General features: G+C 42.6%; 2 protein-coding genes across 2 annotated transcripts; one reads left to right on the forward strand and one right to left on the reverse strand.

Moving 5' to 3' along the window:
* Positions 1-1,938: 1,938 nt before the first annotated feature.
* snapc1b (small nuclear RNA activating complex, polypeptide 1b) lies at positions 1,939-19,743 on the reverse strand. The gene is made up of 10 exons (XM_083633938.1): positions 19,508-19,743; positions 18,781-18,937; positions 16,109-16,249; positions 15,822-15,926; positions 14,996-15,139; positions 10,123-10,188; positions 6,119-6,181; positions 5,510-5,645; positions 4,564-4,635; positions 1,939-2,119 (listed from the first exon to the last, which is right to left on the reverse strand). The coding sequence occupies exons 1-10, from the start codon at positions 19,636-19,638 to the stop codon at positions 2,085-2,087; spliced, it is 1,050 nt and encodes a 349-aa protein (XP_083490064.1). The 5' UTR covers positions 19,639-19,743; the 3' UTR covers positions 1,939-2,084.
* Positions 19,744-20,957: 1,214 nt separating this feature from the next.
* Positions 20,958-25,021, forward strand: yipf6 (Yip1 domain family, member 6). The gene is made up of 2 exons (XM_083632769.1): positions 20,958-21,230; positions 24,180-25,021. The coding sequence occupies exons 1-2, from the start codon at positions 21,168-21,170 to the stop codon at positions 24,801-24,803; spliced, it is 687 nt and encodes a 228-aa protein (XP_083488895.1). The 5' UTR covers positions 20,958-21,167; the 3' UTR covers positions 24,804-25,021.
* Positions 25,022-25,336: the final 315 nt, after the last annotated feature.

Consider the following 25,336-nt stretch of genomic DNA (forward strand, 5'->3'; position numbering starts at 1 on the left):
TAATAATTTAAAATAATAATAAAAATAATAAAAATAAGAATCTGCAAACGGCTCAAAAAAGAGCCCAAAATAGTATCTCAAACTCCTCAGCAGGGATTTATCTAAAAAATTCCTAATCTGCCCTTTCGATTCTCCCCCCTTCCCAGTGTTCCGAACAAATCCAGTAGGCGTCGCCACTCACAAATATTCCGGCAAGAAGCGCCTGATAATAGACCTATCAGCCTCTCATCACGGCCCCACTTCAAGCATAAACAGCCAAAAACGGACATCTCGGACACCTTTAAATCATCCCCATTCATCCCTCCCAAATGGCCTCAATTCAGAATTAAATGGGAATCAAAATTCTATTTTTTCCGTTAAAGCTCACGTTCGGATGCAGAAGCAGCCCCGCCGACGACTTAAAACTCTTCACAGATGCAGCCCATCTGTTGGTTTTGGGGGGGTCTACCAAGGCCACTGGTTCGCTGGCACTTGGCCGCAGCAGTTTGCCGGCATGGATCAGTCCTCCACGTATATGAAATGTACCCAATAGTGGCGGGCGCGTAAAAGAATAGCAGTCAAAAGTGTGATAAATGCTGCAGTAGTCGCCATCATCAAAAGCTCGCATTCAATCTCCCTTCTGCCCTTCTCGGCCACGATCCAATACGTTAAAATCAGACCCCCAACTAGTCCCTTGGCCCCCCTTTTCCTCATTTCTCCCCGTCATCACATGCCTAGATCCTGGTTCCTTCATCACTTCAAGACAACACTCCAGAAATGCAACGTCCCAACAGAGAACTATTCCAGTCACTCGTTCAGGATCGGGGCAGCCACATCTGCGGCCGCGCAGGGGGTGTCATCTGCCTCCCCTCAACAACTGGGCCGCTGATCCTCATCAGCCTATGCATCCTACATCCGACCAGAGCAAAATGCTACGTTATCAGCCCAAAAATCCCTCCTTCCATGACTGAGAGGAAGCAAGCACTTCGTTGGTGGTGATCAAAACTCTCCCATTTCTCATTAAAGGTGCCCGTGCCCGGGCAATCCACGTCCAAACTCCCATGCATCCCTGCCATTGCCTAAAAAACCCCAGTCAGCCCCTCATCATCCCGGCATTCATAAATCATCCCGTCAGCCCATGTCCCGACTAAAGCATACCCCGGCATCCATAAATCATCCCATCAGCCCATGTCCTGACTAAAGCATACCCCGGCGAGCTCCATGACCCCCCTGGTTTTCACTCTCCCAGTTTTTAAAAACTTAAAAACTTTTCTATCTCATATAGCACTGACGCCCCCCCTCTCTCATAGCAAGAGGAGCGTCACATCATGGAGTCATACGCCATGCTTAAACTGTTTATTTTGATTCAATAAAAGATTGTTAAAATGTCTTATGAGTCTCTCATGATTGAAGTGTAGTCTTGGACTGAATTTCAATCATGGAAGACTAAAAGGCATAGTTAGAGCACCCCATGCTGTCATACCCCTCAGCCCAAATGACATCACTAAATGATGTCACCATCTCTATGACGTCACCTTTACAAAGTGACGTCAGTTGCCCAAATGGCGTCAGTTATGACATCATAAATACCCTTCTCCTGGTACTATATAAAGCCCCCTTCACCACAGCTTAAATCACACTTGTGCAGTCATCACTCACCTTGTGCCAGCATCCCGCAATCATCCAGCATCTCCAGAGCAAAAGCTTCACCCCACCCCCTCCCCAGATCACCACCAATGTCATGACTCCTGTTGAAGCAAATCCCCATAGGGGGTATTTTCTATCTCATATAGCACTGACGCCCCCCCTCTCTCATAGCAAGAGGAGCGTCACATCATGGAGTCATACGCCATGCTTAAACTGTTTATTTTGATTCAATAAAAGATTGTTAAAATGTCTTACGAGTCTCTCATGATTGAAATATTGATATATACCGAAATAAATCTTTGTGATTACTGTGATATTGATTTCAACCATATCGCCCAGTCCTACATGTACGTGACATTCTTGATATTTTCTAAAGGTAAATAAACATCTTGATCTTTCATCCTAAAGCTGGCAGCAGGAAACCACTCCGATCCGGAGGAGGGAGCTGCTGTTCTTCTTCACCACTTGAATTTTCTGATCTTTTTTGGAACGTCTGAACAGAGAGAAGGACAGAGAGAACAAGAAGAAAGAAAGAACGAACGAAAGAACAAAGGAACGGAGAAACATCACAACATGGTGAAAAACATGGAAATTACATGAACTGGGAGAAAAATAAAGACAGTTTGAGACTGGGATGTCTGCATGACTGCGAGTATTGTAATACCTATACTGAACTTCTTAAATCTTGCCCCTGACAAATACACCATTTTTTTTCTCTCTTTTTTATTTCAATCTTCAGACAGCCTTATACAAGATTTAACTTTTTACAATCTTTACTTTTTCCTCTTTTTTTTTTATATAACAAAAAAATATAATTACTCTAATCACATTCACAGCAAAACAAAAGTAAACCAAAAGGACAACACACAAAGGAAACAGACAAAAATAAGAAAAAAGGAACAAGTGTAGCAGAGAGCCAGGGTAGTATTGACCCTACAGTCTATTATTCTCTAACAGAAGTCTGTTCTGAATGGTTTGACAAATTCACCCCATCCTTCCCAGCACATTTCAAAAGCGTCCGTCTTGAGTCTCAGAGCAAATGTTAGCTTTTCCATCACAAAGATACTATGCATCACATTAAACCAGTCTGAGTAGGTGGGCTTTTGTTCAACCATCTTTTCGTGATAGCCTTCTTGTTGGTGACTAACATTATTTTAAACATATACATCTCAGAAAAACCATTGAGCATTTCAGGCATCCTACCCAAATACAGGACTTGAAAACAGTGATCAATTTAAATCTTTAGTTAGTACCTTCTCCATGCTGTCTCTTATTTTACCCCAGAACACACTAATCACAGGACAGCCCCAGAATAGGGTAGTGATCTGCTCTTTCTTCCCCACACCCCCTCCAACAACACGTTTGGCCCCCCTGGATTGAATTGGTGTTAAAAAGTATCTACGGTAACTAATTTTTTCCATTGGAATTCTCTCCATGACAGAGAATTAATGGTCCATGAAAACTACTACTGTTAAGATCGGATCTGTCAGAGGTTATGTTAGCCACCAGGCCTCAGTTTATGAGCTCTCTTTGGTTACAGCTGATAGGATCCATCCAATCCGTCACGTCAACTCAGGGGTTAGTTTGACTGTCAATAGAGAGCTCCAGGGATGACGTATTTTTGTAGGCTGAATGCGGAAGTCCCGAACTTCCTGGTTCTTCACTGTTTCTGTCTATGGGATTTTTGAATGGGTTTTTGGCGCGATGCTTCAAATAATGTCTGTGGGCAACGCAAGTTTAATCAAACGTGAACCAAGGTTCAGCGGGATAATCTTCACACATGAGGACCACTTTCATGAGTTTTGAAGCGTAACTACGAGCCCTAGAGGTAAAAAGCTTGTGCTAAGCTAATCCAGAACTACACACAGTGTCGCATAGGCATCCACGCATTGATTGCGAGAGAAAGAATTTCCGCGTTCACTCGTGATGACGTATAATATCCGCGTCGACATTGTAGTCTCATTTAGCCGTTTGCTAGCTAGCCACCCTTTTAACGGCACATAAAAGCTTCAAAACTCATAAAAGTGGTCTTCATGTGTGAAGATGATGTTACTAAACACTGGTTCGCGTTTGATTAAGCCAGCGTTGCCCAGAGAGATTATTAGAAGCATCGCGCCAAAAACCCATTCAAAACTCCCATAGGCGAAAACTGTGAAGAACCAGGGCTGTTAGCATCGATGATTTCCGGACTCGTTCCTGGAGCTCTCTATTGAAAACAGCTGATCTGTTTGATACAAGAACAGTCATAGGCCTTTTTCACAGCAACCATTTTATGTCTAAAAGGCAAGAAGTAACACAGGTGCACCAACAACATTAATTAGGGTTTCCAACTTCCAGCCCATTTAGGTGTTCCAGTGCTGAGGAGCATGCGCTGTACTGATGACTGCACACAGCGCATGCCCCTTAGGCAAACGAGGAAGTAACAGTGACTTTGTGTTTTTTATTTTATTATTTCATTGCGTGGTGAGTACACGAGTCACAACATGTACATGTGTTTCTGGCGCTGTTGGAATGTGTATTTTGGGCAACTGAATGGGGATAGGCAGCGATACCATAGACTGCCATTGTAGTGCTAAGCTATTAGCAGTGAGGGCTGTACTGCAGTTTGTACTACAGGCCTACCTTCCATCATGGCCATCTAATCATCCCTCGTTACTTAATTGGCTATTTCAGTCCTCATCTCTCCACCGTGATAGCTGATGTGTGGTGAGCATACTGGTGCAAACTGGCTGCCATGCATCACATTGGTGGTGGATGAGGTGAGTCCCCACCACACACACACAGTGCTTTGGGTGCCTTGAAAAGCGCTACATAAATCCAATCAATTATTTAACTGAAACTAAACTGAATTGGAAACTAAAATGTAAAACTAAAAACCCAAAACTAAAACTAATGAGGAATACAGAATTACAGGTTGTGCTGCTGTTTAACTCATACCTTCAGGAACAGAGTCCAGTGTGGTGAGACGACAGAGGTTGGTGGAGCTGATGGTTTCCTTCCACATTTTACCTGACAAACAGACAGACATCCTACTTAAGTACAGTAACAAAGTATCTGTACTTAGTTACTTCCATCTCTGCTGCTTATCCACCAAGAATAGAAACACAACTAACTATTGAAACTAACTATTGAAACTGAATTGAACTATCAAAAGTCGCTCATCCCGATCTCGACTATTCTCGTCCCTGGCACCTCAATGGTGGAACAAGCTTCCACCTTCGGTCAGGACAGCTGAATCACTGCCGATCTTTCGGAAAAGACTAAAGACACACCTTTTCAGGCTCCATCTGGGCCCTTCTTGATGTAACTTCTTTCTCTCTCTCTCTAGGAAAAAAAAGAAAAAAAACTACTAACCTAAACTAAACTTGTACCACTGTTCCTTCAGAATTTGTAGTTGTCATAGACTGTGCTCCATAGTTGATTGCTCTATTTACATTTACATTACGTCATTTGGCAGACGCTTTTATCCAAAGCGACTTACAATAGCACATTTTTTTGTCAGCAATAGAACACTCAACTATGGAGCACAGTCTATGACAACTACAACTTCTGAAGGAACAGTGGTACAAGTTTAGGTTAGTGGTACAAGGTTGGTTATTTTTTTTATTTTTTTTATTTTTTAAGAAAGAGAGAGAACGAAGTTAGATCAAGAAGGGCCCAGATGGAGCCTGAAAAGGTGTGTCTTTAGTCTTTTCCGAAAGATCGGCAGTGATTCAGCAGTCCTGACCGAAGGTGGAAGCTCGTTCCACCATTGAGGTGCCATATTGCTGACAAAAATGTGTTATTGTAAGTCGCTTTGGATAAAAGCGTCTGCCAAATGACGTAATGTAATATAATGTAATGGATGGAGCCAGAGATGAAAGGCCTGAAGGCAGGGATTTACCTCTGAGCTGCACATTCTCATTCGTTCTGGCTTTGAGTGACAGCTTCCCCTTGTCACCAAGAGACGGCGAGCCGGACGGACCGCTGTAACCAGCTAGCTCCACCTCCACCTGGCGGTGACGCCGCGACTTAGAGGCCTGACACACACACACGCACACACACACGCACATGCATGCACACGCACACGCACACACACACACACACACACACACACACACACACACACACACACACACATAAGTAGTAAAATGGGCCAAAGTCTCAATTTGCATTCATCCAAGGGGCAACAAATTAAACAAAAATTATACAAAATCTTCTGTTTTTCTATTTTCTATTTGAATACTAAATTATCTTTTAATTAATATGTCGATCATCGTTTCAATATTACCGATATGCCAATTGGCAATGAATTCTGTAAACTAAAATCAAGACATTTGATGATACACAATTAGTTGTGCAGTCTGACCTAAAACTGTCTGGTAAAAGATGTAGGTTTGTTTTGTTAACATGAACACTTAATTCATAATTGAACATAATGTAATGTCAAGTTGTGATTTTCAATAAAAACATAAACACAGATGTAGGCGATGTGTGGATAAGAAACACGAACCTCGACCGCCTGGCCATACGACTTGGATTTAATGGAGGCCAGAAGTTCAGCTCGTCTGGAGCTCTGAGGAGACAGAGGAGGAGTCAGAACAACAGCTCCACTTGCTGGTCAAGACTGTTACTGCATGCTTTAACAGGTGCAACCAGCACTTCAGTACAAATATTCTGTGTCTTGCAAGAGAAATTCAGCTGGCATGTGGGGTTTAAAAACAATAAACACTATTCAAACAAGAACTGAGAAGACAAAGAAAAAGTTAAAGTTAAAGTAGAGAGGAAGTTAACTGGTTGTTGCAGTAAAAACACACACACAAAAAACTTGTTAGTGCAAGATCCAAAGTTGTAATAAAAAGCCAAAAAGTAGTAACTGTGTGCATAAACAGCATGCTACAGAAATGTCCACCTGCTATTGTGATCTTTAGTGCCAGATGTGCCTTATAGATTACAACAGGTACAGCAGGTGGTGACATCACTAAAGATTTTTTGTTTACCTTTATTTAACCAGGTAAAATCACTTGAGAACCAATTCTCATTTACAAGGATGACCTGGCCAATAGACCTCAGCAAGTGTATATATAAAAACAGTCAAGAAAATGACGTATAGTACAAAAAAATGACAAAAGACAGCATCAGTGCCATAAGATCGGCCAATAGCCAATGGCAATTTCAGTAGCTTTTTATCATTCTTCATACAGATTTGGGTTTGGGGTTTAGTTCTGTTCTAATGGAATCTTTTTTGCTGCTATAAAATCTAAACCACTTGTCAATCACCCCCTTTTATATTGTCTATATCCTCCTTCGCTCCTTCGCTTTTTCTGACATCAAAGAGCGGTCACAAGCCAAGAAAGGTAGGGAACCTGTGCTCTAAAGGGTCTCGGTACAGTTGTTTTTGTCCGCACCCAAGTGTGATTACCGCGTTCACACCCGCCTGACTTCACAGTGCCCCCATCCATCGTCAGGCAGTTTGAACAGCTGGAGCATAAACACTGTGATGAGCCACCTCCCACAGCTCAGACGTAACTATAAGATCAATTCGGTAACACTGTCTATGAAGGTCATGTCTATAATGCATTATTAGTACATTCATAAGACATAATGCATTTATAAGGCTTTATAGAAGTCTTTATAAATGTTTATAATCATGCATAGCAACTTATAACAAGTTTTATAAAGTAGTATAAGTTGTGGACATAATGTATTATACGTTCAGTATTCATAATGCTTCATACCTCCATGCCAAAGTGAAAACAGTGTTTCAAAGAAGAATCTTTTTTTGTTTTACACTTTACTTACAGCCAACAAATACTGCTCCTAAGTCCTCATAACTGCGTTATAGTATCATACAATTGCTAATAACCTTATACTGTTGTCATCAAGGGCGTCAATTCAGTATGGCAAGATATGGCTTCTGGCCAAAAAAAAAAAGGCGCTAATTAATGATCCTCCTGTCCTCTCACCTGACAGCCCCCGACCCAGCACGTCGGTTAAATATGTCATGTCGAGTCCTGAACATGTTCTTATGTTATATTATTCATTACCTGTTGTTGGTATTGTGTGGAATGATGTTTTATTATGGAGCAAGCCTCCCGAAGTGATTATTAATGCCTGCGTTTATATCGAGGTTAAGCTAAGATAGTTAACTACAACAGGAAGTGTGGATTTTCACAATAAAAGCCTCGCTAGTAAAACGTGAGTTATAAATGACCAGTAGCTAATATGTTTGTGGAAACCTGTTAATAAGTGAATGGCATTTATTTCTGGCTCTGTAATAGTAAGGGGAGTATAATTGTAGCCATTTGATTTCATCCTGTTATAATTAATGTTATGGATCAGTAATAGCATATTTATGCAGATGGGGATATTAATGGTATTTATTTATGTTTGCTGCACAGTGCCAGTAAAGAAAGACAGAAACACCATCCTCTCTCAGCTTTTTATTCCTCATACCTGGAGGCTTTAAGTGGTGTCCTGGCCGACACACCGGCGTGAACTTGGTGACAACCCCCTAACTAGCACCTAGTCCATTGTTCTCTCCACTACACACTGTATAAATGCCATACCACTGTTTATTCAAATGTAACATATTCATGAACAAGTGCATGTCATGTCAATACAAACATGTTCTATATATTATTTTAGTGAAAAACCAGACTTAATGTCACACGCGACTGTGAAGTAAGCCAGCTATTTAACACTGCCAGGAATGCAAACTAGTCACCTTTAGGTGACAGACCCCTTTTTCATTCCAAAATAGGACACTAAAAGTGAATGGTTTTTCAGTGGTTTTATGTCTGCCCTGCAGTGCCCTGCTGTCACCTTTTTCACTGTCCATGGGTCTGCATCCCTGCAGTGCACATTTGTTCAGCATTAATAAAATGCACTTGTTATGTTAGTTTTACAGTGACTAGAATAAAGAAAATGTTTACTACTTATACTGTAGTTGTCTCCTTAGTTAACCTTATAAGGTTGACATGTCATATAAATTAATTGCATAGAAACAACTCATGAAAATTGTCTATTGCACAACTGATTTCACAAAAAATCTTCAAACAAGGGGGGGAAATCCCCCCTAAACCCCCCCACCACGGACCTCGCCATACCTTGGCCTTTACTGAACTGACGCCACTGGTTGTCAAGGTTGACATGTCATATAAATTAATTGCATAGAAACAACTCATGAAAATTGTCTATTGCACAACTGATTTCACAAAAAATCTTCAAACAAGGGGGGGAAATCCCCCCTAAACCCCCCCACCGCGGACCTTGCCATACCTTGGCCTTTACTGAACTGACGCCATTGGTTGTCACACAGTCACGCTATAGTGCAGGGTTCCCCAAATAGCGGCCCGCAAGGGCCCCCTGTGTGGCCCGCGCTGGAATTGTTTTTTTACAGTGTACCTGAACGCAACATGCAAGATCTGGCTAAAAGTAATCTCATGTGTATAAATTACCGTTCCAACGCTGAAGAAGTGTCCAATTGTTCATGTTCAAGTCATTCTAATAGTCAACTTCTGTTCTAACATTTCAGTCTGGATTCTGGAATATTTTTCAATCATCTTGATGAAATCAGGCTAAATGTAATGTAAGAAATTACTGTTCAACACTGAATAAGTGTCCAAATGTTCAAGTAATTCTGGCCAATACTCCACTTCTGTTATAACGTTTCAGTCTGGAATATGGAATATTTTTCAATCATCTTGATGACTAAATGGGTAAAAGTAATCTCATGTGTAAGAAATGACTGTTCTACATTGAGGAAGTTTGAGGTAAAAATTGTAATAATTAACTCGGTTTGGGATTTATTTAGCTTCAAGAGTGCATTTTTGTTCTTGTGTGACCCTCAACACAGGCTTTGAGAATCCCGGGCCACTTACTGATGCTTAAATTAACACACTCATATTCTGGTTCATTTCAAGAAAAATATTTTGGCTAGTGGAAATTCTAATTGGCTGGTAACTTTAAAATCTAGCAGCCATATTGGCAGGCGGTCAAAAAAGTTGATTTCAAGCCCTCCAGGGAGAGCAGGTGGTGACATAGGAGTGAGTGAGAAAAGGATCAAATTGGTGGTTAAGACTGCATAATGACATCAGAACTGTTAATTTAAAATGAGTTATTCCTCTAAATCGGGCTTCAAATTCCCTGAATTTTTCAGCCCCCGGCCCTCGTCCCTCAGCAAAAGTGGCTAACGTTACCTTGCCATTTTACCAGACTGTTGCTAGCTAATTTATTTGCCACAGGCTGTCGCAATGAGCTTGATAAATTGACTGGACTCCCTTGTGCGGATTGATATAACTGACATGGGCTCGAGCCATCATGGCACCGGTCTGATATTAGCAGCGGTGGGTTTTATACAGAAATAACAGACCGCTGAATGCTGTGATGAACCAATCAGAATCAAGCATTCAACAATGCCGTGTAATAAAGCCTTATTATTATAATGTATTGTGAATTTGCTCATAATGCATTCTAGACATGACCTTCATAGAAAGTGCATGAAGGGTAACTCACCTCTTGCTGAGCGGACTGAGTGGACGTTCCCTCGCCACCGTCTGCATCCGCTTCCCATGGAGCCATCTGAGATCACAGGACCACACATCAGCAGTGTCAACAGGCTGTCAAGTATGAGGAGGATACAACTGAGAAAACACTGATACTTCAATATTAACCTTTATAGTCTTTCACTGGAATTATATGAAAATGTTTTGATATCGTGACACAATTCTGCTGTCCAACTGGATGACAAGCAAATTTTCCTTAAAATTCTTTCTACATACATGAGCCATATTGTGATATATTGTGATGGTCATATTGTCATGGTTATCATTGGGACAAAGTGGGTGTCAGTTAAAGTCATCCGTTTGAGGGATTGGCTAAGCGTTCTCCTGTGTTAGGGAAGTTTGGGCTGTGATATCTTCTTTCTATGTTCTGACGACCGAGACAGTGGTTATTTATTTATTTATTTTTATTAAACCTTTATTTAACCAGGTAAAAGACTCATTGAGATTTAAAATCTATATTTCAAGAGAAACCTGGCCGAGAGGGCAGCATAAAAAAACACATTTAGGTTCCATACAGACACACAAATAAACATTTGAAGAGGGAGACTTGAAATTACATAAGTAATGAATGAGTTAAGTACAGCAAAAAGTTCCAATACTTCCACGTTCTCATTCCTTTAAAACTGAACCAAAGGCGTCATATGAAATTAGTGCTGGCAATTTTAAGTCTTTCTGGAAGGTGTTCCAGGTAAAAAAGGGCAGCATATTTAAAAGCTTTTTTACCTAGCTCAGTGCAGACACGTGGAACAGTCAACTGTAGAACATCTTGTGAGCGCAGGCTATAATGGCCTTGGCTTCTGAGGAGGTGTGTACACAAGTAAGTAGGGACCAGTCCAAGAAGAGTTTTATAGATAAAATTCAACCAATGGGTACGCCTGCGTAAATACAGAGATGGCCAGTCAACTTTTGCATACAAGTTAAGTTAAGTTAAGTTAAGTTATCCTTTATTTATCCCCTTGGGGAAATTCATCCTCTGCATTTGACCCATCCTCTACTAGGAACCTTCCTAGAACTAGGAGCAGTGGGCAGCCACTGTGCAGCACCCGGGGACCAACTCCAGTTATTTTGCCAGTACCTTGGTCAGGGGCACTGACAGGAGTATTAACCCTAACATACATGTCTTTCAAGACATGTACAAGGTACAATGTAAGATGTTTGCAACCAGTGACAAAAAGTAAGGCACAATGATACACCGTGTCTAACGACCGCAGACATTGGGCAGAAGCATTCATATGCATATTACAAGTCACCATAATCTAGCAGAGGCAAGAAGGTTGCAGACACAAGGTATTTCCTAGCTCTGAAGGGGAAGCAGGACTTATTTCTAAAGTAGAAGCCTAACTTCACCCTGAGTTTAGAGACTAGGTTGGTAATATGAGATTTAAAAGATAGTTGTCGATCAATAAGAATACCCAAGTACTTATAACTTGAGACTAGTTCGATTTATTTTCCTTGTGAGGTGACAATGTTAGGAAGATTTAATGGTAACCCAGTGTTGGAAAACAGCATGAGTTTAGTTTTATCTGTATTTAATACCAATATAGTTAGTTGCTGCAGGCAAGACTGAACAACATCAAATACAGACTGTAGAAGCTCAAGGGCATGTACAACAAATGCCGAGCAACAATAAATAATAGTATCGTCAAGATAAAAATGGTACATAGCATTTGATACATTTTCACAAAGGTTATTAACATAAATAAAGAACAATAAAGGTCCCAACACCGAACCTTCGGGCACCCCCTTTGAAAGCGTCAAAAAAGAGGAGGTGGACTGTGCCATCTGAACACATTGCGTTCTAGCAGACAGATCGTTAGCAAACCAGGATGATGCTTGCTTAGATAAGCCAATGTGGAACATATTGACTAAGATACTGTGGTCGACTGTATCGAACGCTTTTGACAAATCAATAAAAAGTGCTGCACAAATTATTTTGCAATCTATCTATTGTTACTTTAAGGGCAGCAGTAACAGTGCTGTGGTGTTGTTACTTTAAGGGCAGCAGTAACAGTGCTGTGGTGTTGTTACTTTAAGGGCAGCAGTAACAGTGCTGTGGTGTTGTTACTTTAAGGGCAGCAGTAACAGTGCTGTGGTGTTGTTACTTTAAGGGCAGCAGTTACAGTGCTGTGGTGTTGTTACTTTAAGGGCAGCAGTAACAGTGCTGTGGTGTTGTTACTTTAAGGGCAGCAGTAACAGTGCTGTGGTGTTGTTACTTTAAGGGCAGCAGTAACAGTGCTGTGGTGTTGTTACTTTAAGGGCAGCAGTAACAGTGTTGTGGTGTTGTTACTTTAAGGGCAGCAGTAACAGTGCTGTGGTGTTGTTACTTTAAGGGCAGCAGTAACAGTGCTGTGGTGTTGTTACTTTAAGGGCAGCAGTAACAGTGCTGTGGTGTTGTTACTTTAAGGGCAGCAGTAACAGTGTTGTGGTGTTGTTACTTTAAGGGCAGCAGTAACAGTGCTGTGGTGTTGTTACTTTAAGGGCAGCAGTAACAGTGCTGTGGTGTTGTTACTTTAAGGGCAGCAGTAACAGTGTTGTGGTGTTGTTACTTTAAGGGCAGCAGTAACAGTGCTGTGGTGTTGTTACTTTAAGGGCAGCAGTAACAGTGCTGTGGTGTTGTTACTTTAAGGGCAGCAGTAACAGTGCTGTGGTGTTGTTACTTTAAGGGCAGCAGTAACAGTGTTGTGGTGTTGTTACTTTAAGGGCAGCAGTAACAGTGTTGTGGTGTTGTTACTTTAAGGGTAGCAGTAACAGTGCTGTGGTGTTGTTACTTTAAGGGCAGCAGTAACAGTGCTGTGGTGTTGTTACTTTAAGGGCAGCAGTAACAGTGTTGTGGTGTTGTTACTTTAAGGGCAGCAGTAACAGTGCTGTGGTGTTGTTACTTTAAGGGCAGCAGTAACAGTGTTGTGGTGTTGTTACTTTAAGGGCAGCAGTAACAGTGTTGTGGTGTTGTTACTTTAAGGGCAGCAGTAACAGTGCTGTGGTGTTGTTACTTTAAAGGATGGGTTTTCCGTGGGGAATATGAATATATATTAAATCTCACGCCCCTAAGGTTTTCGAATCCGTTGAAATTTTTGAAATTGGAGGTTTACTCACAGAGATATCAACCGAAATCCACTCTGTGTGTGGGGGGGGGGTGGTGGGGGGGAGGTGCGGGTGCGGGGACTCGAAATACTACATTTCCCACAATGCACTGGGCTCGCGTGGCCTTCGTTTTTATGCCCACCCCTCAGGCATTTGGCTGATATCAAACTCCAGTAGGTGGCGGTAATGCACATATATGTTTGCCAACCGCCATAAAACTCAAAGAAGAAGAAGAAGAAGGCTTCGACAATAAAATATACAAAGAACAAGAAATAAATCGAAAATAAAATTGCCTCCAAATTGCACCAAATGTAAACGGTAGTATATATGTCGGGAGATGTCTTCATAAAAAAAATTTCATGCATTTTAAGGCATTTTCGTAGGAGTTACGCGCATCTGATGTTGTAACTATTTTCTGTAAAAATGTGTAAAAACGGGTACATTGCTCAGCGTTGATTTCGTTACTTCAACCCACCTACTACTAGATGTAAAATTTGACGAGCTTTCCAATGCCGCCAGTCCCGTGTCGATTAGTGCTTCCGTTCCCGAGATAATGGTCTCTTTGCAAGGAACTATGGGAAGCTAATATTAGCTACAGCAGGCTAGGCGGTTCAAAAGATGGCTGCGTTTTTGTTTTGGTCAAGGCCTCTGAAGGGGCGTGGAGGACCTCTAGAGGCGGGACCATGGCCAACAACAGTTGTAGTTCATAGGTGCACGACTTCCGCAAGGCGGACTTAGGCCAGATGACGCGAAACGCGTCGGCTGGCCCAAAAAATATGTGAGAGATGCTTGATATCTCTGGCAGTGAATATCCAATTTCAAAAATTTCAACGGATTCGAAAACCTTAGGGGCGTGAGATTTAATATATATTCATATTCCCCACGGAAAACCCATCCTTTAAGGGCAGCAGTAACAGTGCTGTGGTGTTGTTACTTTAAGGGCAGCAGTAACAGTGCTGTGGTGTTGTTACTTTAAGGGCAGCAGTAACAGTGTTGTGGTGTTGTTACTTTAAGGGCAGCAGTAACAGTGCTGTGGTGTTGTTACTTTAAGGGCAGCAGTAACAGTGCTGTGGTGTTGTTACTTTAAGGGCAGCAGTAACAGTGCTGTGGTGTTGTTACTTTAAGGGCAGCAGTTACAGTGCTGTGGTGTTTCCTGAAACCAGATTGATAATTGGATAAAATTCCATTAGCCTCTAAAAATTCCTTTAATTGATTGGTGACAAGCTTTTCAAATACCTTTGCTAAAATACACAGTTTGATTAGAGGGTTCCTCCCCTTTCAGCAGGGGAAGAATGAAGGCAGATTTCCAGACTTTTGGGATCTCATTTCTAATAAGGCTGAAGCTAAAAATCACTGACAATGGCTCTGCAATGAAATCAGCAGCAAGCTTAAGAAAGTAAGGATCAATTTGATCAGGGCCTGCTGATTTCTTAGGGTCCAGTTGTTTCAACGCTCGATGGACCTCAGAGACAGATACAGGCATAAATTGAAATGGGCAACACAGAGGGGCGACGGGCAGATCTGTGTTGAGGTAGGACTGCAAAGCCTTTACTACTAAGCTGTGGTTGTCATTGCTAACTCAGCCCAAACAAACCAATGGACATTTCGACAAAAATTGCGGTAATAGCTTTGAAGTGTGTTCCCTTAGACAAAGGATGCCAAAAATTATAGATGAGATAAACACACCCTTCAAGACCCTCGAGAGACAGACACGTAGAGACAAGACTGTAGAAACATCTGACCTTGTGTTTGTGCCATGTGCGGTAGTGATGCACGGTGCTGAGCAGCTGAGGCAGCAGGTCTGTGTGGATCAGGCTGAGCGAGGAATCAGACGAGGAGATGGAGGTCTTCAGAAGCTCGTAGTGCTCGTGGACGTTGGACAGCTCCTGCAAGAAGCCCCCATCACAGACGAGGAAACATTCACATTTCAATTCAATCCAAAATGCTACCTAATTGGGGGGGGGGGGGGTGGAAATTGTTACCTCAAATTGGGAATTGATCCGGTAATCTTTCCAGATCACAAATGATTCTATCCTCAAAATAGCTAGTGGTTTTCAGATCTGGTCCTCGGAAAAGACAGACTGCCAGTGATCATGACTGTAACAGGAGGTATAATCTTATCTGCCTGATTTTGTATGTATGTGTATGTGTCTGTCTGCCTAAACACAACATGTCAAGGTGTCATTCAAGTCACAATGAGATCAAAAATCACATTTTCACCTTGTTAGCTAATTTTCCATGTCATAATATACATCTGTTTAACAATAAACAAGAACCTAAATATGTACAATCGAATCCAATTACTTTTTCTGCCTGTAACAGTGTATTTTTTTATCTTCATGCTCCACCAGGAGGCGACATACTCACATACTTTTAACCTCCCATCCCCTGCTCCTCCCATCCAATAAAACTTTCTCCAAATGCCAAACTGATCTCCCATTGGTTTACACATTTGATTGATCCCTCCCTGCGTTTTGTTCCGCCCGACATCCGGTTCCAACTTGAAATATGTTAAATTTAAGACGCTGTTCTTCAGATGCTGTTTGCCTCTGACCTTCTCCTCCTCACCTCCAGCAGATCAGTGTTGAGCAGCTCCTGTGGACGAGATGCTCGCTCCATGAAGCTCTCACACATCATCGGTCTGTCCAGGTTCCTCCTCTGTCTGAAGGTCAGCTGCCACGAGAGGAGCAGGAGAATGAGGAGATAGTTGCAGTTAAATAATGGAGTTTGCGTTTTCTTTTCTTTCTTTTTTGAAGTGAAAGACCTTGGTGTGCACTGTCTCAGTGTGTGTGTGTGTGTGTGTGTGTGTGTGTGTGTGTGTGTGTGTGTGTGTGTGTGTGTGTGTGCATGCTCACCAGGCGTGGCATGGCGGTGAAGTGAAAGGCCTTGGCGTGCAGCAGCTGTCTCAGGACGTATACAGCGTCGAGATGCTGAGCCTCGGCCGCGTCCAACTCAAACCTCCTCACCTCCTCCAAGTGTTTCAGCGCCAGGCGGATCTACACCACACAACAAGAAGAGAGCGGAGAGAGAGTTTATAATAATAATAATAATAATAATAATAATCTCACTACTATAATAAGACGAGGTTACGTGGCCCACAATTGCTCATTGATCAAGTGCGCATGTGCGAGGGGAGCACGCATAGCAAACCAACGAGGCATCATCATCATCATCATCATCATCAGTATATAAATGGGAGCTGGGGCTCTGTCTGTTTGTTTCTCTGTCCCACTGTGATTGTCCCACTGTGATGTCATAAATCCCACTGTGACATCATCCATGTCATAAATCCCACTGTGACATCATCAGTGATGTCATAAATCCCACTGTGACATCATCAAAATCCCACTGTGACATCATCAGTGATGTCATAAATCCCACTGTGACATCATCAGTGATGTCATAAATCCCACTGTGACATCATCAGTGATGCTGGTCTCATTGGCCACACAGCAGCCAAGTTGCGGGCAAGGCCGCGCAGCGGCCGAGCTGCGAATACGAGCTGCAGGGCCAGCTTGGCGAGCTGCAGGGGCAGCTCAGCGAGCTGCAGGACGGGCGAGCCTACGAATCAAGCCGAGATACCTAGTGGTAGAAATTAGCACTGCCAGATGAGTGAGCAAGGGGAGGGATGCTGGGAAGGAACGTGCAATATTTCTAGTAATAATAATGTAGGTCAATCTTCCCATCTTTCTGACATCAGCTTTTTTCAAAGAACTGGACTCTGTAATTCTGTCCTACATTTGGAACTATAAGAACCACAGAATTTCAGGGGGGAGTTAGGAGTGTTTTGAATCTACCAGATGTTTCTGTCCACACGCCAATTTGTTTCAATCACTCTTTTTTGGCTCCATGGTCAGATAGAAACTATCATGCCTGGAATGAGAAGGGGCTAGTTTCCATCAAAGACCTATAATACATAGATGGTCATTTTGCATCCTTTGATCTACTGAAGAGGAAGTTTGAATTGCCTGACACAAACTGGCTCAGATTCCTGCAAACCAGAAATTGTGTTCGACCCAAGATTCGCACCTTTGAAGCGCTCCCAAATGAACATGCTTTTTTCGATGTATTGCTGAGCCCTCCTCACTCCAAGCATCTTATCTCTAGATTTGTATGTCTGTTTGACAACTGCAACACGGCCTCTACTGAGAGGATTAGAGAAACATGGCAGGTGGAACTTGGTATTGATTTATCTGACATTATATGAGAAAGGAGTCTGTCTGTGGTACAACTCCGCTCAGTCAATAGCAGACACCAGCTGATCCAATTTAAAGTCACTCGCCGTCTTCACTACTCCAAGCATAAATTACACAAGATCTACCCTTCTGTCTCGCCACTGTGTGACAGATGCCAGGTGTCAGAGGGCACACTATCTCATGCCTTCTGGTTCTGCCCTTCATTAATGGGATTCTGGGCCAAAATATTTGACTGGTACTCCAAGTCCTACAAAATAACCCTACAGCCGGAGGCAGAACTCGTCATCTTCGGCTGCTCTGAGTCCTCTCTGAACTTCCCAACAGCTGTGCAACAATCTCTGACACTGGGGCCAACTGTTGCTAAAAGACTTATTCTGAAGGAATGGAAGTCCTCCTCTTCACCTTCTTTTCAAATGTGGCTGATGGACATGATCTGTGTTATACAGATGGAGAGACTCAGGTCCCTGAGAACGAACTCGCTCAAAAGGTTCTCAACTGTCTGGGACCTGTTTTTGGCCTACTTTGACAAGGTTAGGAATGATAAGTGACTGAGGTTAGGCTTGGTGTCTCGTGGACCCCTTGCGTGGGATCTCATGCGCATTGTCTTTTGCAAGCACATAAGCACTTTGTGCAGCTGATAGCACCAAGTTCTTTATTTGTTTATTGTTTATTTGTTTTAAAAAAATGTAAAAAGAAATTATAATCATCATGTAGGTCTTGTCATTTTGTCTTTCATTTGTCTTTATTGTCATGTCACTACTAGGAAACCAAACCTCTTAAATGTATCCCTGAAATATCCTTAATTTCTCCATTACAGTTCTGGTTCACATATAGACAGTAGTAATTAAGAGATTTGTCATGGATTTTGTGCGGGAAGTCAAAAATTAAAGGGACACTTCAACAAAGAATAATGCTGATTTATTGACAGTTGTTGAGAGTTGACTTGAGATAAGTGTGGACTAGTGATGTCATCAGAATGCACTGAATCATTGTGATGACATCGTGTGTGTGTGTGTGTGTGTGTGTGTGTGTGTGTGTGTGTGTGTGTGTGTGTGTGTGTGTGAATATTTCGGACTCTGTATGATATATCAATTATGTATTTACATTGAGATTCAGTCCTCCTTTAATGCAGTTTAGAGGAGAAAGTTATGGCTTTAAATATACTTTTATAAGACACTTCCTGGACTCTTGGTTTTCATTCAATTTGGTTTATATAAGCTGTTATAATTATTATATAGCGGATGAGGAGTGGTGAAATTCCATTCTACAACAGCATGCAATTAGATGATGTTGTGTGTGTGTGCGTGGGTGGGTGGGTGCGTGGTACTGACCGGTTCCTTGGGCCGGGCGGTCTGGGTGTGGTACAGGCTGTAGAGGAGGTAGACTCCGCCCACTCTGATCTGGAAGGTGAAGGGAGGCAGGAAGAAGCTACAGGCTGCGTCCAGGACCTGGCGAGCGAACAGACGTCTCTCTGAGTGGAGCGTCCCACTGAGAGAGAGACATGAGACAGAGACACCATCACCTTTACACCTAGCGTCCCACTGAGAGACACCAGAGAGACATGAGAGAGAGACATCATCACATTTACACTCAGACTTAGATCGAAAGTGATAAGATTTGTTCCAACAGACAATTAATTTAAATTCCGTTTTCTGAATTTGTAGGAATGATTGAATTTATTGAAGTTGAAACTGATTATAGAAATCAAACTCATTATGCTCTTACCACGTTTTTATCCTATTAAAACCGTTGCATTGAAAAGTCCAAGATATTTAGTTTTCTTTAATGGACTCTTGATTTGTTCTGACTTGACTTGCTGTTCTAACTACATTTAGACTTGAGGCACTTCACATTATGACATGGACTTGATCTTGCGGTCCTACTTGGGACTTGACTTGAGAAGGACATTTTTAACATTTTCCAGGCTATAATAAACAGGCCCTATATCTAGCCTCAGAAGTTCAGAACGGACCCCCCTCATAGAAACGAATGAGGATCCGTAGCCTGATAACATAATGTAACCCATATTGAGTTGTAGTGGAGAATGACAGAACTCACTAGAAGATGTGGGAGAAGTTCATCTCCCTCCAGATGTGAGAGAACATCTCAAAGCGTACGGACTCAGTCTTCTGGAAGCGGCTGAGCAGCTGCTCGCAGTCTGACGTCACCTGTTTCCTGCAGTGCTCCATCTCAACTGCTGCTAAAACCTCTCTGAATCAAAACCACATGATTAATAATTAATTAATCCACTTTAAAACTAGACAGGGTACAGTGCTGGGCTGCGCGTATGATGGAAACAGGGAACATAATTTCAAGGATTGTCGAGTGCTGATCGCGTCATCAGAGGCCGACGTGTCGTGTCTCGGTGGGGCGTGATTTCTATTCGCACTCGCACATAGGATAAGCAATAACCACGCCCTGTGGCGCCGGGATTGGCCAGGAGCAACACGGGAGGGCACGCAGCCCTGCGATTTCATGAACCAACTGAATAGCTCTTGAGAGCGGATATTGAAATTAATTATGGTCACCTACCTTCCTTAGCATAGTAATAATAATAATAAGCATAATAATGGTAATCTACACAATGTACACAATCTACAAAAACATGCAATAATATAAACGGTGTTGTGTTCACGTTCATAGCTCATATAATATAATGTATCATATCGTTAATTTCAAGCTCAATTCTTACCCAGAGAAAAGGTACAGCACTGAAAATGTAACAAGCAATAGTTTTTTAAACATCTTTATTTTAAAAGATGAAAAACCCCAGGTGCTTTAGTCCCAAGCTTCAATGCTCCTGGCCAATCCCGGCGCCACAGGGCGTGGTTATTGCTTATCCTATGTGCGAATAGAAATCGCGCCTCGGTGGGGCGTTCGTGAGTCCTCCTCGGTCTGTAGCCTACAATTTCCTTTTTTCTTTTCTTTTTAGCCAGTCACGTCTGAAGTAAAGCCATTAAAACAATTATAATTGGTAAAGATTTCGTTGATTGGGGCTGATGATACCCCATATGTATTTAATTGTATCATGTACCCCCCCCCCCCATTTGTCCAACAACAAAAATAATCATCATCATTATCATCATCATCATCATCATCATCATCATCATCATCATCATCATAACTTTTTTGAGTTGAACAAGAAGAAATAACAGTGACAGTGAATTTGAAATGATAAAACCGAAATTCAACTAAATGAAAAGGTAGCCTAAATGAAATGTGTTCAAGTTGGCTAAATTCTGGTCAGCTAAGTTCAAGCCACTGCATTAAATTTCAAAATGTTTTTCACAAATAAAATTGTCGAATTAATTTATTGAATTAATCGGTGTCACATGACATGATCAAACAGATTCAAATGTGTATAATCCAGATTTCCCGGAAAATAAAAATATAATCTTGGTTCGTGCGGTAAATTTACTCGTTCACGAGTTTAGGAGGAGTGTTTGAACGCACCACACGGATGTGAGTCACCTTTTGCGGAAGTAAACAATCCTCGCTTCCCTGACACATCATCCAGTCCATAGATATCTAAGTGATCCAGCCTGACGACTTCAGCAGAACAGTACAGAACAGACGGTGTTTGGGCGTTTAGAGCAGAGTGGTGCTGCTCACACTGCTGTCTGCTGCACAGCCACGTTACACGGGCTTTATCTGCCTGCGCTGACGGCAGAGCTCAGGTTTTTATTCAGCCAAAAGCTGCCTAGAGCTCAGAGAGAAAATGGCGGAAGTCGAGGAGGCCAGCAAGCCGTTTGCGGGTCTGTCCGACGTGTCCATCTCTGAGGTGTGTGTTTCTGACTGTATATCTATTTGTGCTGTGTTTTTGTATTTAGTGTGTAACGTACTCCTGTCTTCTGTTCCCCGTGTGTGTGTGTGTGGGTGTGCGTGTGCCTGTGCCTGTGCGCGTGCGTGCGTGTCTGTCTCACAATTGAATTACAATTCAATGTGCTTTATTGGCATGAAATAAAGTACATTGGCAAAGCAAGGTCAGCAAATTCAAATAATAGTAATCAAATGTATGTACTATGTCAACAAAGCAATAGTAAATTGCTATTTTTTCCCCCCAAAAATATATTTATTGATTTTTTTTGCATAGTAGCCCTGGGGCTGAAAAGCATCAAAGTACAAATACATTCAAATACATGCCAGATCAACCCGAGCCTCCCTCCCACCACCAATTACCCCTCACCCCCCTAATCTGTCCCCCTGTTCCCACCTATGAACATCCCACCCACCCCTACAGATCCAACCATAAATACTTTCAAAGTACAGTATACAGAGTATGTGCCTTTTCAAAGAGAAAGACGATGTTGATCAATAAAAACAGTGCAAGAAAGAGCAGAGAAAACAAACAGACATCATAATAAAACAAACATGTCTGGCCAGTGGCCATCATATGCCAGTCAGAAACAAAACTTGCTTGGGTTTGAAAGGAGCATTATGTGGACTCTGTATCCATCCATAAATGTTAGAAAGCCACCCCAAATCTGATCAAACTTTCCAGGTTTACCCTTCAGTTATACATTATCTTTTCGTTTGGTATGCATGATGCTAACTCATTAGTCCATCTATTAAATGTGGGTGGTTGTTCATCTTTCCAATGCATTTGCTATACATTTGTTGGCTGTGATAAGGGCAATTCTAATAAATTTGAGTTTATTATTCTTATTTACCTTTATCATAGATGTATCGCCGAGTAGTGTTACTCGTGGTTCTGTGGGAATGACTATTCCTGTGTTATTAAGCACCTCGAGTCGGTCTACAGTCGGTCTGTATGGGAACACCCACAAAATGTTTTTGCGGCTGGCGCGCAATACTAGACGGGGGGGGGGGGGGGGGGGGGGGTTGCAGCTCTACACTACAGGGTTGGGGAGTCAAGAGCAGGTATAGACATCTGTTCAGATGTGCGTTTTAGTAAGTTCAGTTAGTCTCGGTCTCGAGACCGATTTTTGACGGTCTTGGTCTCGTCTCGGACTTGGCATCAAAATGACTCGGACTCGACTCGGTCTCAGGAGTTAATATCACTCGGACTTGAATTGGTCTCAGATGAATTTAATTTACGTTACAATCAGAAGATGCCCCCGTCGGCGAGTGTGATAAGGCTGGCGCAGGTCGGCACCTCAAAACACATAGTGGGGCTGAGCATATCGGGCGAGAGGAGCCGACCTCACGTTACTAACTAACGTTGCGTTACAGATAATGTCCAGGAAAAAAACACAGGCTGCCAAACTGACTGCAAAATGACAGTAACTTTTCAGGCCTCAGGAATGTTCACTAAAAAGCAGTAAGATTCACTTACTATGAATGAAGCTGCTGGTTGTGCCAGATATCAGTCATCACAGACAGATGATCGCTATACATCCACTTGTGTTATTCCCCGGTTGCTGATGTTAACAACTTATTGCAAAAACGAATACAAAGCTTAGAAGGCACAGATACGTGGTGGCTTCTCATTTCAACAAATTAACGTAACTTTGAGATAGCTGCACTCTAGTCCGTTTTATTTTTCCCCTCAAAGCAACGATGGATAGATGTCTGATTGGTGAAAAGGAGATCCACAGACACACACTTAAGACAATCCTATATGATTTCAGATTGCTTTAGAAGTGACCATGTCTTGTCGAGGAAAACAAACCGTGCTGTGTATTTGTTCCTCTCTCTCCTTACTCTTGGTGGAACGCCACTGAAAATAAATTTTGGTAACGCTTTAAAATACAGCCCGCAAATAACCATGTAACTACAGGGTAACAAGACTGTACTTGTAGTGTAACTACAGGGTAACAAGACTGTACTTATAGTGTAACTACAGGGTAACAAGACTGTACTTATATTGTAACTACAGGGTAACAAGACTGTACTTATAGTGTAACTACAGGGTAACAAGACTGTACTTATAGTGTAACTACAGGGTAACAAGACTGTACTTATAGTGTAACTACAGGGTAACAAGACTGTACTTATAGTGTAACTACAGGGTAACGAGACTGTACTTATAGTTTAACTACAGGGTAACGAGACTGTACTTATAGTTTAACTACAGGGTAACAAGACTGTACTTATAGTGTAACTACAGGGTAACGAGACTGTACTTATAGTTTAACTACAGGGTAACAAGACTGTACTTATAGTTTAACTACAGGGTAACAAGACTGTACTTATAGTTTAACTACAGGGTAACGAGACTGTACTTATAGTTTAACTACAGGGTAACAAGACTGTACTTATAGTGTAACTACAGGGTAACGAGACTGTACTTATAGTGTAACTACAGGGTAACAAGACTGTACTTATAGTTTAACTACAGGGTAACGAGACTGTACTTATAGTTTAACTACAGGGTAACAAGACTGTACTTATAGTGTAACTACGGGCTACAAGAAGTGAATTCACCAATGACTCCATCTGGACTTGGACTCGACCAAGGCGGACTCGACTACAGCTCTGGCGTTTACTGCAGTGGTTGAATCCCCGATCCTGTCTGCCTGTTGTGCTGGGGCTGGGCTAGCAGCTAAATGCTAACTATGCTGAATCGGGAGAAAGGGAGGATTTCCCCCATGCTTACCCATTGACCACGCGTCTATGATGAGACACCGCCATAGTTTTGTGATGCCGTCTCTAAAGGATTCGTGCAATGATGGATTTATGTGAAAAAGGGATTTGTTTTCTTCCGAACTTCCGCACTCTTGAATAATATTGTGGCAATAAAAGCGATTCTGATTCTGATTCTCTATAGGACATTCCTGTGGAGGGCGACATCTCCGTGCCAGTTGGCTCCTCCAAACAGGAAGACGAATACTCCACGCTGGATGAGCCTGTGAAGGACACCATCCTGCGCGACCTGAAGGCGGTGGGCAACAAGTTGGTCCATGTCATGTACCCCAAGAAGAGCTCTGCTCTACTGCGTGACTGGGACCTGTGGGGGCCGCTGCTGCTGTGCGTTGCCCTGGCCCTGATGCTGCAGGGCGGCTCGGCCGACAGCAGAGACGACGGGGGGCCGCAGTTCGCCGAGGTGTTCGTCATCGTCTGGTTCGGCTCCCTCGTCATCACGCTGAACTCCAAGCTGCTGGGCGGGACCATCTCCTTCTTCCAGAGCCTGTGCGTGCTGGGCTATTGCATCATGCCGCTCACCGTGGCCATGGCAGTGTGCCGCCTCGTGCTGCTCGGGGGCTCGAACACGGTCAGCTTCGTGGTGAGGCTGGTCCTGGTCACCGCCTCCTTCGGCTGGTCCACCTTTGCCTCCACCGCTTTCCTCGTTGACAGCCAGCCACCCAACCGCAAAGCCCTGGTGGTCTACCCCGTGTTCCTCTTCTACTTTGTGATCGGATGGATGATCCTCACCTTCTCCCCCTCTCAGTGAACGAGCTGGGAAGAAAAAGGACATTGCCAGTGAATGGACTGAGATGAGCATGTGTCTTTTGGAATGAGGGAACTATAATAAACACCAATATCTCCTTTTGAATGAAGATTGACTACTGAACTGACTAAAAGCCTCGGAAACAGCATTTAGACTATGTGACACCAAAAAAAAAAAAAAGTTTAGAGGGTGCCAGCTTCTCCAGACACTATGGAGTCCATATGACCCTGTATATGGCAAACAGACAGTGAAAAGGCCCGACCATGCATTCATACTTTGCCAATTTGGGTCTTAAATGTGTGACAGGCTGTGTAAAATGATGTAAACCCATGTCTTGTGGATGAAAATGCTCTATCAGTGTGTGAAAGGGGCTGCTTGTTTCTTCTCCCAGCCACACTGAGTGCATTTGAAAGCTCTCACTGTGTAACGTTCAGAGGTGAAACTGTCACTTCACACACCGGCCGTTACCTTCAAGCTTGTTTTTGATTGTATGTTAAGAAACCATGTCAGTTTAATCACCAAGAACATGGATTTAA

This window comes from Poromitra crassiceps (genome assembly GCF_964638095.1).
Source record: "Poromitra crassiceps genome assembly, chromosome: 3".
NCBI lineage: Eukaryota > Metazoa > Chordata > Actinopteri > Beryciformes > Melamphaidae > Poromitra > Poromitra crassiceps.

Coding starts and splice junctions, on each gene's coding strand:
- snapc1b (XM_083633938.1), bottom strand. CDS start 19,638: ATGGAGCACTGCAGGAAACAGGTGACGTCAGACTGCGAGCAGCTGCTC. Junction 6,182..10,122: donor CTCAGTCCGCTCAGCAAGAG/GTGAGTTACCCT, acceptor CTGTCTCCTCAG/AGCTCCAGACGAGCTGAACT. Junction 4,636..5,509: donor TGAGAATGTGCAGCTCAGAG/GTAAATCCCTGC, acceptor TCTGTTTGTCAG/GTAAAATGTGGAAGGAAACC.
- yipf6 (XM_083632769.1), top strand. CDS start 21,168: ATGGCGGAAGTCGAGGAGGCCAGCAAGCCGTTTGCGGGTCTGTCCGAC. Junction 21,231..24,179: donor CCGACGTGTCCATCTCTGAG/GTGTGTGTTTCT, acceptor GATTCTCTATAG/GACATTCCTGTGGAGGGCGA.